The sequence below is a fragment of the Copadichromis virginalis genome, linkage group LG20, assembly GCF_057382275.1.
Source record: "Copadichromis virginalis isolate Kocher_CV1m ecotype Utaka linkage group LG20, C_Virginalis_male_GT1.1, whole genome shotgun sequence".
In the NCBI taxonomy this organism is placed as follows: Eukaryota; Metazoa; Chordata; class Actinopteri; order Cichliformes; family Cichlidae; genus Copadichromis; species Copadichromis virginalis.
Window position 1 is genome coordinate 5,844,195 of NC_140637.1, and position 12,039 is coordinate 5,856,233.

Here is a 12,039-nt window from a genome sequence, read left to right on the forward strand (position 1 = left end):
TCCCCATATGCCTATTTATTCATGCTGAGGTAAGCTGGAGGAATTCATTTGCTGTCAGCTAGTATTGAATTTGAGATTAGTTTTTATTTCAGCCTCTGAAACAGCTCTCTCTGCCTTCCACTTTTGCTCCGATGCTGAGTCTTGTGTTGTCTGAGGAGTCTTAGAAAACACGCGCGTATCACCATCTGGCAGCAGGTGACAGATATGAGCAAAGCCGGCTTATTTCATAATGACCTCCAGCTTTATCCTGCGGCATTCCCCAGCCAACTTCCTGTTAGGATTCTGGATCACTGCGCTTCTCTGATAGAGAACTTTTATCTTTTTACTTTCTGTATTTTATGGGTCTTGGTGTTGGACCTGCTATCAGATTTTGACAGCCTGGTTTTAGCATGACTTTGACTTTTTTTTTATGTCTTACAAGGCGTAACAGTCTGTCAACCAGAGTGTCAGTACTGATTTTAAATTGAAAACTTTCTGTTGTCCAGATGTCTTTGCAATATGTATCTGTTCTCTTTTTAGGCCAGCAAGTATACCTCCAAAATAACGCCTTCCTGGGAAGAAAATAAATTTCTCACTGATTTCTTGGGCCTGTGGATTTCAGACTGGTGTAGCGTGTAGAACCTTAATGTTCGATTACCAGAAAGCAAGCTTGACAGTCATTCTGCATTCCCTACCGCATCTTGCTTTCATTCCCGTTAAGGCAACGAAAGAGTTTCAGGGAGTTTGCATCAGTTTGAACTGAGCCCCCTAGGCACAGCCCCAGGAACTCAATCCCTTCTCATTATTCTTATTCACCCTTTTAATAACAGTTGCCATGGTGCTGGCAACGATCAGGTAAGTTTAGCACCATAACCAAACATACAGTACTGTGCAAAAGTCTGGAGGCACCCTCCAATTCTTTGTATTGTAGTCCCAAAGAGCCAGACCTTCTTTCAATTTTTAAACTGGTGTTAAACAAGTTCTCTGGCCTTTGTGAAGGTCTTTCAGAGTTTTCCTTTGTTGCTTTTTCACTCATTTTCAGTCCAGTCCTTGTACCTGAAATGATTCAGAAGAATAATTTTGTTTGTTTATTAAATCACTTAACACTGACCTCTGAATCAATCAAAGAGAAAAAGGCATCCAACTCAATTTATGAACCAATGCTATGTCCACACATAACAGACAACTGAGCAAAGAATATTTTTTAAATGGTATCTTTAGCAACTTTAATACTAGCAGCCTGTCACAAAAACAGTTGAATGTATAAAAAATGCTAAAGATAACACAGTTTGACAGACATAAAATATTTTTTTACACGAACAAGGTGATTTTCAAAGAGCTATTGGTCGAAATTTTGTCATATCTCGCCATGGTGTGCAAAGTGTACTTTAAAAAAAATGAGGAAACTGGATAAGTGGAGGACAGAAAAAGAAGTGGCATACTTAAAAAAACAACAACCCAAAAACCCCAAACATCTACAGCAGATGAACAGTATTTGGAAATCATGTCCTTAAGAAATAGGACAATAAATTCCGCCCCATCGGTTGATCCATCTACTGTTCACTGAAGCCTTAACAGAAATGGTCTCAGTGGAAAGGTGACAGTTGAGAGGCGATTCTTAAGGAAGCGAAACCAGGAGAAACAGGTGAGATGTTACATGGGAACTAAACTGAAAATCAGTCGCAACAGGTTTGATTAAATTATGAATCAAATTTGAAAAATTTGATTCAAATCGTTGTCAACATGTAGGGAGGTGAGGAGAGAGGTATGACAGTGAGTGCCTGCAGCCATCTGTGACACATGGTGGAGGCTCTGTTATGATATGGGGCTGCATTTCAGCCAGTGTTGTTGAGGATCTTGTCATAATTGATGGGATTAGGAAAAAAGTGTCAACACACTAACAGTGGAGTAAAAGCGGACTTGGATAGAAAAACACAAAGAAGAACACTGGGCTGGCCTCCCCAGAGCCTAGACCTGAACATTATTGAAACAGTATAGGATCATCGTGACTGAGAAGAGAACAAAAAGCATCCAAAGAAGAAGAAATCTGAAAAGATATTCCTGAAGACTGTTTATGCAAGTTACAAGAAAGTTTGCTTAAGAGATTTCATGCTATATTTAAAAATGCAGTTGGCTTTCAAGCTCCAAGGATGTTTGCACATGCTTTAGTAAATTACTTCATCCATTTCCCATTTTCCTTGCAAATTCAAAGAAATGTGAGGTGGCTTAAGACATATGTTGAAGATAAATGTTTATCTTATTGAAATCAGAATCATAATACTTTATTAATCCTTAAGGAAATTATGTGGTTACGATTGTTACAAGACAATACAAACAGTAACAGACTGAAGTAAATTAAATAATAAAATATATTACAAAGTTACAAAATATAAGAAATAGCTGTACTATACACAAATAGCACAATTATAAATATTCAGAATATTACAGATATTAAAAATGTGGGATTTTACTCTTAAATGTAAACTGCTAAACTTTCTTATCCTTTATAGTCACTTTAATAAGCCAAATGATTCATCTCATGTTTGTCTTCCTTTCAAGTTCCCGTGCAATTTTATTTTAATAAAGGCTGCACAATAAGGATCTTCTAGTAATCATTCATCTCTCCTTTCTGCTTTGAGGGACATGCTACATGTAACAAAGATTATAATTAGACAGCCTTTTGTTCTGTGTAACTTTCTTGAAGGGTTATGCTTGCAGAAAGGAACAATGAGGTCCCTTGTCAAACATCTCCACCCTTTCAGAGAGTTATTTTGAATCTTGAGTACTCCCAGGACTCCAGAGACGCGAGGATGATACCTGTCTCTCATACAGATTAGTTGCCCTAATGATGAAATATTCCAACTTCTGTGCCATTACTGAAATGCAAATGCTTTGTGGTAAACACAAATGAATTCCCCTTCCACCTTAAAAAGAAATGTTTATTGTAATGAAGCACTGACTACCACAGGAATCACTCTTATGCTTTTGATGAATAACATGTAATCTCTGTTGTACCTTAGTAATTAACCAGGAAACGAATGTCACACATGCTCCTGTCCTTGTTGTCTATGTTTTTTGTTCTTGTATTAAATTTTTTTTTAATCAAGGTTCTCTATTATCACTCCAGGAATTTAAATACACTGTTGTAATTAATATATATGTATTGGGTGTTTCGTCCATATAAAGCAACACATAAGGAATGAGTATTGTAACAGTTCTCCACCATCAACACAGTGCATTAGTGCACAAATACTTTAAAGTGTAATTCAAGGTGATGTGTAAAAGCACACTCACACCCTCAAATATTTCCTCCCTCTCAACTTTGGAAATCAGAGAGTCTTTTACTTTAAGTTACGAGGGTACAATTTGACATGTCAAATGAGAGAGAAAGATTCAAATTAAGTGTTTGTTATGGCATTTTACTTCAGATCTTTTATTGGCTGACATCCCCTGGGAAGGCTGCAATAGGTTTGAAGGGTTTAAATTAAATTTAAGTGTGGTGGCAGTGTGGTTTGTTTTTGACAAGTCTGTACCTTCAGATGTTTGCATTAAAGTTTTATGAAGGTTACCAGCTGATTATGCAGTACTGCAGGGATCAAGCAAGTTCTACTCACATGATCGAAAGATCCATGCATGAAATGCGTACTGTTTATGCTTCTCCTGCGTAGAATTTTCCTCCCTCGCTCCCTCGCTAGGACTTCAATATCCACTTGCTTGCAGAAAAAAAAAAACCCTGTGCAAAGTGGTTTTCAGTTTAGCAGGACATCAAAGCTGATCTAGTTTTGTTGGTTCTTCACCCAGGAAGCGGAGTCCTGCTGAGGCCCATGTTTACCAAACAACCTGGCAGTGTGGTGTTTCCCATTCGTTCTGGCGAAAGTCGCAGGGAGGTGGTGTTTAGCTGTGAGGCCCAGGGACACCCACCTCCTTTCTACAGGTAACAGCTGCAGACATGGCTTTATGCATGCTTCCCAAGTAATATTCCAGAGACGGAAAAGGTAGCCAGAAATTTTCTTAAAAACTGTACAGTATGGATATTTTTTTTATTTTTATAAACTGTGACCACTGTGATTTGTAGATGCTTGCCTCCTGCAATAACACATTTGTGTCTCTCTCAGTCACAGCCAGTACAGGCTTATTACAGTTTCCTAAGCTTCATCTCCCCTAATTCCAGTAAATTCCAGTAACTGAGTTGGACCGCTTGTATTTTTGTGCTGTTTGTGCCTGTTGGAGCCTTTTTAATAGAATCTAATAGAAAAACCATTTCTATGTTCCACTTTGGGTAAGTGAAATTCTATTAATCTGTTACTTAGCCCTAATTAAGAGGTCCTTGCATCACAGCCATACAGTTTATAAATGCAGCTTGTTAACCAAGCACACGAGTGTTGGCTGCTCTATTTTGTCATTCAAATAGTTCACTTCAAAAGCAACATAACATTAATAATAAGGCTTATATTAATCTATGGTAAAAGGATTTATCGCCTTAATAAAACTGATTTGATGTCATTGCTCATTCTTTGTAAATTATTAATTATTAATTAACTGCCCTTAGTTGCAGGTGTTTTGTATATTTGCTCTGGGGTGGCTGTAGCTCAGGAGGTAGACTGAAGGTAGAAGCTACAATCTGCAGAAGGTTTGTGGTTGTAGTCTGCATGCCAAATATCCTTGAGATACTGATTCCAACTTGCTCTCCAATGCATCCACTGGTGTGTGAATGTGTGTGAATGTTAGACAAAAAAACACTTGAGCATAGAAAAAGTGCTTGTATGATTGAGTGAATAAGGCATGTTGTGTAAAGCGCTTTGGGAGCTTCAGGAGAATAGGAAAGCACTATATAAGAATCAGTCCATTTACCATTGACAGCTTGACATTGATCTATACAGTTCAGTGAAAGAGCTTCCTGTCGTTGCTATCCCTGACCGGTGAAAAGATCAAGAGAGTCAAGCACCACCTCTCTGATGTCATTGTTGAGACTGGGTGATAGAGCGACACATTAATGGAGTTTCTTTCACACAATAGGAATAATATGACAGAAACTGTCTTTCTGCTGTAGGCTTTCTTTACAGTCCCACTGGTAAAGATGCACAGACACTGCCACGGGGCATCTGATCTGAGGTTATCACAATGATAAACATGATGCAAATCACTTGACGGATTGAGGTGCAGTAAACAGTTGCTGCAGGTTGTCTTTGTTCAGTACACATACCCTGTGTAGCTGAGGAGTCCCAGTGCTAAAAAAAAAATTAATGCACAGTTCTAAAATGTTGACAAATTAAAATAAATGAGAAGCAATGATTTACTTTAAAGTGCATCAAGTGCATAAGCTATTAATTTATAATCTATCAAATGGGGCTACATAGCTGTTTTCTGGCAGGGTAATTAAATACAAATCGCAAAAACCAAGCATTTAATGTGTAATAGCTCAAAATGATCCCTCATACATAAGCATATGCGGGCGTTAATGTAGCTTGAAAATCCTTGGTGTTATGCCTAATGGATACAAATTGAAATGAATGTACAAGATGTTATCACTTGGATCGGCTGGAATACTTAATAAGCAATTGGTCATTTTAGTTTTTAAACGAAAACTCGTTTACGAGTTCAGATCTGCAAATTGTTCTGCCCTTCTTAGTTTAAGTTCTGAGGGCACGCCTGGATTCACATAAAATCAAATTTTGTTTTAATTAGTTCTTTAATTATAGCAGGTGCCACCAACTGTGGCAGTTGGTACACCACATCAGTAACTGATTTCCAGATTGATGACAGCTGCTGTGATATCTCTTTTGATGATGGGGCTGATATTTAGACAGACATATCGGGGGCATTGTTACGGCCTGTTATTGTCGTGTGCCAGCTAGCGGTGGTTTTGATTTAGCGTGAGGTTCAAGATGCCACATGTTGAAAGTTTGTTTCAAGGTATCAAGGACCAATTAACTTGTCTATAACTACCAAGCTATCACGATGTCACGTGGCCCCTAAATTTGTGTCATCTGGACTTCTGTTCTAGCTGCAAAACAAATCGTTTAATCAGTCCAGCCAACATATCTGCTGGTGAACGCCGCACTGCTGCATATGGCCCCGTTCCCTCGCTCCTTCAGTGGTGTCCCTCTCTCCGTTTGCCTTAATCCTTAACACTGTCCGTAGCAAGAAAGTCTAAAATAGAAACCTCAAACTTCCTTCTTTCTGCGAGCTGTGATCATCTAATCAAATCTGCAATTCTGCATTATTAGAATTTTTTAATACCTATTTTTCTCAGTTATTCTCCTGACTCTAAGTGCCCTGTGTACACTAGCATTGGCTGACTATAAGGCAAAAACCATCATCATCAACTCTTAAACTGACCACATTTATCTAAATGTAAAAGTAGCTATGAAACAGAGTGGAACAATTTTATCCTTTGGGTCTGTTTTTTTTTTTTTGCAAAACATCGATTGTAGAACATTTAGGGGATACTCTTAATGGAAACTTAACCTTGAAGTCTTTGCAATCATTGAGGAGGTAATGGTCATGTGATGCATCATGAACTCGACAGGTTTCTTAGTACATAAACCTTAATTATGCAAATCAACTTAAGTCGCCCAAAGATTTTAAATATTGAAAGTCGATCATGTTCCTTGTGGAATAAATGGAATAGAAAAAAAATGATCATGAAGCATTTGAACTGAAAGACATAGAAATAAACAGCTGTTTGAAATAACTGTTGATGATTGCTTCTCATTTAAGTATATTTATTCAGGTTTCCTGCAGCAAACATCAGTCACTGTCATTTCTTTTAATATTTATTTAATCCAGTATGAATTAAATGGATGCATATGGCTTTGTTTCTGAATCCCTAACAGTCTGTGACTTTATCATAATCTTATCACCAGACACTCTTCTTATGTGCATGACATTATTATGCAGATCAAATTATTTTACAAAGGGTTTTGTGATGCGTCGTGCGCTTGCATTCACAGGTGGAAGCTAAACGACTCTTTCATCACGCCCAGACCGGGGTCTCGTTACTCTCTCATGGGAGGAAACTTACACATCGCACATCTTAATAAACAGGAGGACGTCGGCATCTACCAGTGCATGGCATCGAACTCTTTCGGCACCATCGTGAGCAGAGAGGCCAGCCTTCATGTTGCATGTAAGTATATTCGCAGTTTTTTTTCGTGTCCGGATTTGCCAGTCGTTTCACTCAGTGGAGGTTGGATCTGAAGACTACAATTTGGATTCTGCCCAAACATTGCAGCTGAATCTGGCAATCAGGATTTGCTGTGAGTAATGTAGGTGCTATTTTCACAGTTAATAAGAGAACGTAGATTGAAAAAGGTAATTTAGCCGGTCCTGCTTGTTGATCCTATAACACCCTTGTGAGTATGGCATATATACTGTGAGTAGAAGTGCACTCCTTGGTAGAGTACTTTTATAAGAAAGCTGCAGGATACCGGGTGCAACTTTGGCATGGTTACGTCCAACAAAGCCTTTAATTCAGCATTTGTCAACAGTTTATATTCTTTAGTCTTTTATTGTTTCTCTTCTGTTGTGTTAAGGTCACTCAGATTTGACTTCACTTCATTTGAGTTTAGTTCAGTCTATTCTGCCTTAGAAAAGTAAAAGCTTCATTGAACATCAGACCCTGCGGTTCACTGAAAAGTATAATGCCCCAGTAGAGTTCTCTGGAAATTGTTTGTTGGCAGACCTGAGCTTTTTTAACAAAAACAGCCAGCAACAAGAGACAGCAGGCTCATAATGTTGAAATTATTAATTGAAAACCCAAATGAATGGGCCATTTTTTTTATGTCCTTTCATGATTGAATCCTTTGACCCTGATTAAAGCTCCAGTGCTAGTGTTTACTCTGCTAGGTGTTTCTAAACTTCTCACACTGCTGTGATGAAGACTGCAGTCGCGTTGTGGGCTTTGACAGATCCCTTATAGCTGATTCTTTACGGCTTTTATCCATCACATTTTATAAGACCACAGTCTAAGGCATCTCTCGTGGCAAGGTGAACTTGAGTCCTCCACTCTTGATGGGCAGCCCATATCAAATGACAAACCTGATATCTGGGAACAGATGGTGCGGCTAGATTGGATTCTGATGTCTGTTTCTCTGCCACAGTAGACACAGTGATGATCCTTGGCGGGAGAGCACCAGAGATATTCATCTTGCAACTATTTGGCAATTCTTTGTCGCAAAGCAGCATTAAATCTTCAGCATATAGAGCAAATCTGTGTGCTGAGTTGCCAGTGGGCTGTTGATCATATTCACATTTCCTATCAATTTTTGGGGACAGGCTTGAACTGTATGTCATTGTTATTGGTCTCATCCATCGCCCGGGCCTGACCTGAGACCTGCTGCTTTTGTCAACGGATGAGGACAAGCATCAGTGGTGATGTGTCGTACATCTTATTTATTGCTCTTGGTTTAACTTAATTAAGTGTGCTGTGTGATTGAGTGGGTTTCAGGTCAAGGGAATCATTCACAGAGGAGCAGTCTGTTATGAAAGTCAGCATCATGTCATTTGTAACAGACTGTGACTCAGAATTGCTGAAAATGCTTTCTCAGAAATCAAGGGGATTGCACTCCTTCTTCTAATAACTTCAGCAGACAAAGACCAGGTAATGGCGTGAACAGAGTGAATATAAAGATAAACGTTGCACACAGAGCTTTAAGGCACTGCCGCTGAAACAAATCCAGAACAGTGACGGCAGAGTTCTCCTAATTGAATATTTTGCTCTCTTTAATAATGCAATCAGTCTTTGTTGTTGGTGAACAAGATTAAAGTCTTAGATTTGCACCATCTAATGGTTCTAATATCATCAAATTTGTATTTCATGGAAGTTTATTGCATATATAATAATTGAGCTGGCCTACATTTTTAATCCTTTGAAAGATGGATGATGTAACAGTTTCTGTTACCATCTGGTAGGGGCTTAAATCTCTAAAAGTAGAAAAGGGTCCTGATCCTGTTGACAATACACAGTTCACGTTTAAAAGGTTCTGCTTGCCTGCTGGGAGTGCTGGAAGGAATAATTTAGTTGGTGATCGAGCCAGATTAAGTTTCTTAATCCCCAAGGGATGTTTTTTTTTTATGTAAGTGAAAGGATTTCCACTGATGCAAGATGCAACGTTATATAACAGATTGCAAGGCCTGCAAACGAAGCAAAGTGTATTGAATGTGTGTCCTGAAGACGGAACATGGTGTTGCCTAGATTCTTTGCTGCTTATAGAGCCACAAGGGTAACACAGTGTTTAATGAAGGGTGAAATAGCTGTATTTATGACCGCAATCTAGGATGTATTTCCCTTGTATCTCGGTGCCTGTGATTTCTGAGCAGAATTCACGTCTGTAATTGCATACGACATGATTATTTTAATGCCTCCTTCATGGAGATAACCCTGACCGGAGTTGTCTTTAGGTTGTCCATCAGGGCAATATCTTTTGAGTCTTTCAGGGAATTTCTTCAAGTTTTATCATAAAGTTTAATTTGTACTCAAGTATGAAGTTCCTAGATTTTGTGGCCAAAGCTCAAGGTCTCTGTGACCCCACTTTATCCTATTCTTAGAAGCACTTGCAGCGAATTTCATCACATCTGTGACAGATGTTTCCTTAAACTCAAGCATGAATTGATTAGAATGGGGTTCTCGGAGATCAAGGTGTCTGTCAAGTTATTTAAGTATGTGCAGCTTCCTCGCTTGAAATAGACTGATGCGTTTACCCAAAGGTCACCTTCCCCTGTGCTTATACAAACCAGCAATCTCACACATACAATCACTAAGCCTAAATAATGGAGCCACATGTAAATGGCAGCCCACCTGTGGCATAAAGGCAATGCTACGTAAGCTAGCGGCGCAGTGATTTTGAGCAGTCTTCTCAAACAGTCTTAGTTAACAATGACTTTCCTTACAGCCTGTCTTCCTGGGCTTTGCACCATTTCTGCACCATTCTGTGCAGCAGTAACAGCTTATCTTAGCAGTGTAAATCTTAGCAATTTATTGATGCTGTATAGCTCTCCTTTTTTATGGTCTGGGCACAAAGCAGACCTTCGCTTCCACCTGGCTTGCTTTCCTGTCTGACCTTAAAAAAAAGCCGCCAAGAATGAATTTTCTAATTACTTTTTCACACAGACGTGTAATTGAATATGTCGATGGAGTGAATAGCCTTAATAGTTCAATGTCACTGTGACATCATACTGTTCTGCAAAACTGTGACCGTAATTTCATATTTATGAGGCAACTAGTTACACTAATCACTACATGTTTTCTCTGCCAATATAACTGGAAACCCATGGAACAGTTTCATACTTTCTCACAGTCCTTTCTTTGTGCTGCCACTTTTCAAAAAAAAGTGAGGACTTGACATTTTACACAGTCTCACAGCTTCTCTGAGCTTCTAAGATTTCCGTGTCTTTCTTTTGTTTGCTCCTCTTATTTCCATCAGCTCTGTGGCTTCTTCACTGCTTTTGACAAGGGTGAAAATTAAGACTTTCTTTTTTTTTTTCTTTTTGCAGAAGAAAGGCCATGTGCACTTAACAGTTGTACTTGTCAAGAGACACCAGCGGTGAGAAATAGGCTCCTTTGATGTTTATCACTCCTTAAATGTCATGCATCACACGCTGTTAGGGTTTTACTCAATGATTCTTCTCTGAGAACAGAGATTGGAGGGGAGGCAAGAAAAGATGCAGACAAAATGAGAGAAGATGACGGTTTCACAGCAGTGGTCATCGCAGTTAGTTATTTATTTGGTTTCCTCATTGGTAACTTGCAATTCATCGTCTGCAAGATAGTTGAACACTTATTATGTAGCAACTAGATAGAAAGAATTTATACTGATGAGTAACCCATCTTTCTACAGTTGAAATAATTTTTTAGTCGCTCTGTTTTTTCATTCTTCAACAGAAAATCATACAGTATAAAACTATTTACTGTAGTGTGAAGCTGTAATTACATAGCATATTATTTATTGCATCAAAAACAACTAAATGTTAATGGCAGTGCTAAAAAGTAAATAAATGGGCTGAGAAATGGTAACACAGTATAATATTTTTATAGCTTGACATCAAACTTATTACCTGGCTAGACTCATACATGGTAGTGATGCCAAACTCCACTGAATGTACTAATCTGGAACTTTAACCAGGAAACACTAATCCACCCTTTTTCAATCTTTTCTCCAACATTAACAAGATTTAAAAAAAAACAGTCATCTTGGCAAGGCACATCATTATGTTATGGCTTTGCATCACATATACTATTGTGTTAGCTAATAGGATTTTATCTTACCTCGACATTTCATCTTAGTCTTCCAGAAGTTTAAAGATGCTCTTTGTTGTCAAAATGCAAAATGGGTGACACATTTGCTGCCAGCATCACATGTGACATTTGTTACTGCAATCCTAAATCCAGGTGTGAGGTGGTAGGTGCAATTTCTCTGACAATAAAAACTCTGTTATGCCTTTTGTCTAATGGCTGGGGGAAAAAATTGAGCTGCAGTTCTGACAGAGTAGTTTCACTTTTTGGTTTCGCTATAATTTCCTCTTGTTCATTACAATGGGTCACATTGAAAGAGTTAGCCCAAAAATGCAAATTCATATCCAATTTCATGGATCTGAAAACACTCCAAATAGCCTGAACCCTGCCACGGAGAAGCAAAAGGAGGTGCAGTGTGATGGGCTTGATAAGATGATGCACGTGGTGCCGAACAGCTTGGGTTGTCAGGCATTGTTGGCTTTTAGTGCGTCTAGCTCATTTATGCCCCGCTATACACCAAAGGAATACTGATCAGGACAGACTCACTCCCAGTGTGAGCTGAGCACCTCTGTTTTTTTTTCCTAATGTATGAGCCCAGAAATTTTTGAAACATAGTATTATAAATAAATAGAATATATTTATATATCCACCATACTTGCAACAGTTACAGCCTTGCAACTATTTTCTTAACAATGTGAATGCAGTAAGTAGTTCTTTTTTTAGTGTTGTGTAGCCGGTAAATTAAATCACAGTTAGATTGACAAGAAAAGTGACACACTAGTGCGTTTCGAACATTTCACATCTTCTTTCAGAAAAAGAAATTTAAA

The 12,039-nt window shown here is 38.5% G+C and overlaps 1 protein-coding gene across 2 annotated transcripts in view; it reads left to right on the forward strand.

The window, feature by feature from the left end:
- Positions 1–12,039, forward strand: part of cntn3a.1 (contactin 3a, tandem duplicate 1) — an 87,214-nt gene that overhangs the window by 23,255 nt on the left and 51,920 nt on the right. For both annotated transcript variants that reach the window (XM_085442773.1, XM_085442774.1), the window contains exons 3-4: positions 3,781–3,913; positions 6,933–7,108. In XM_085442773.1, coding sequence (XP_085298899.1) covers positions 3,781–3,913; positions 6,933–7,108 — 309 coding nt within the window. The remainder of the gene's footprint in view (positions 1–3,780; positions 3,914–6,932; positions 7,109–12,039) is intronic.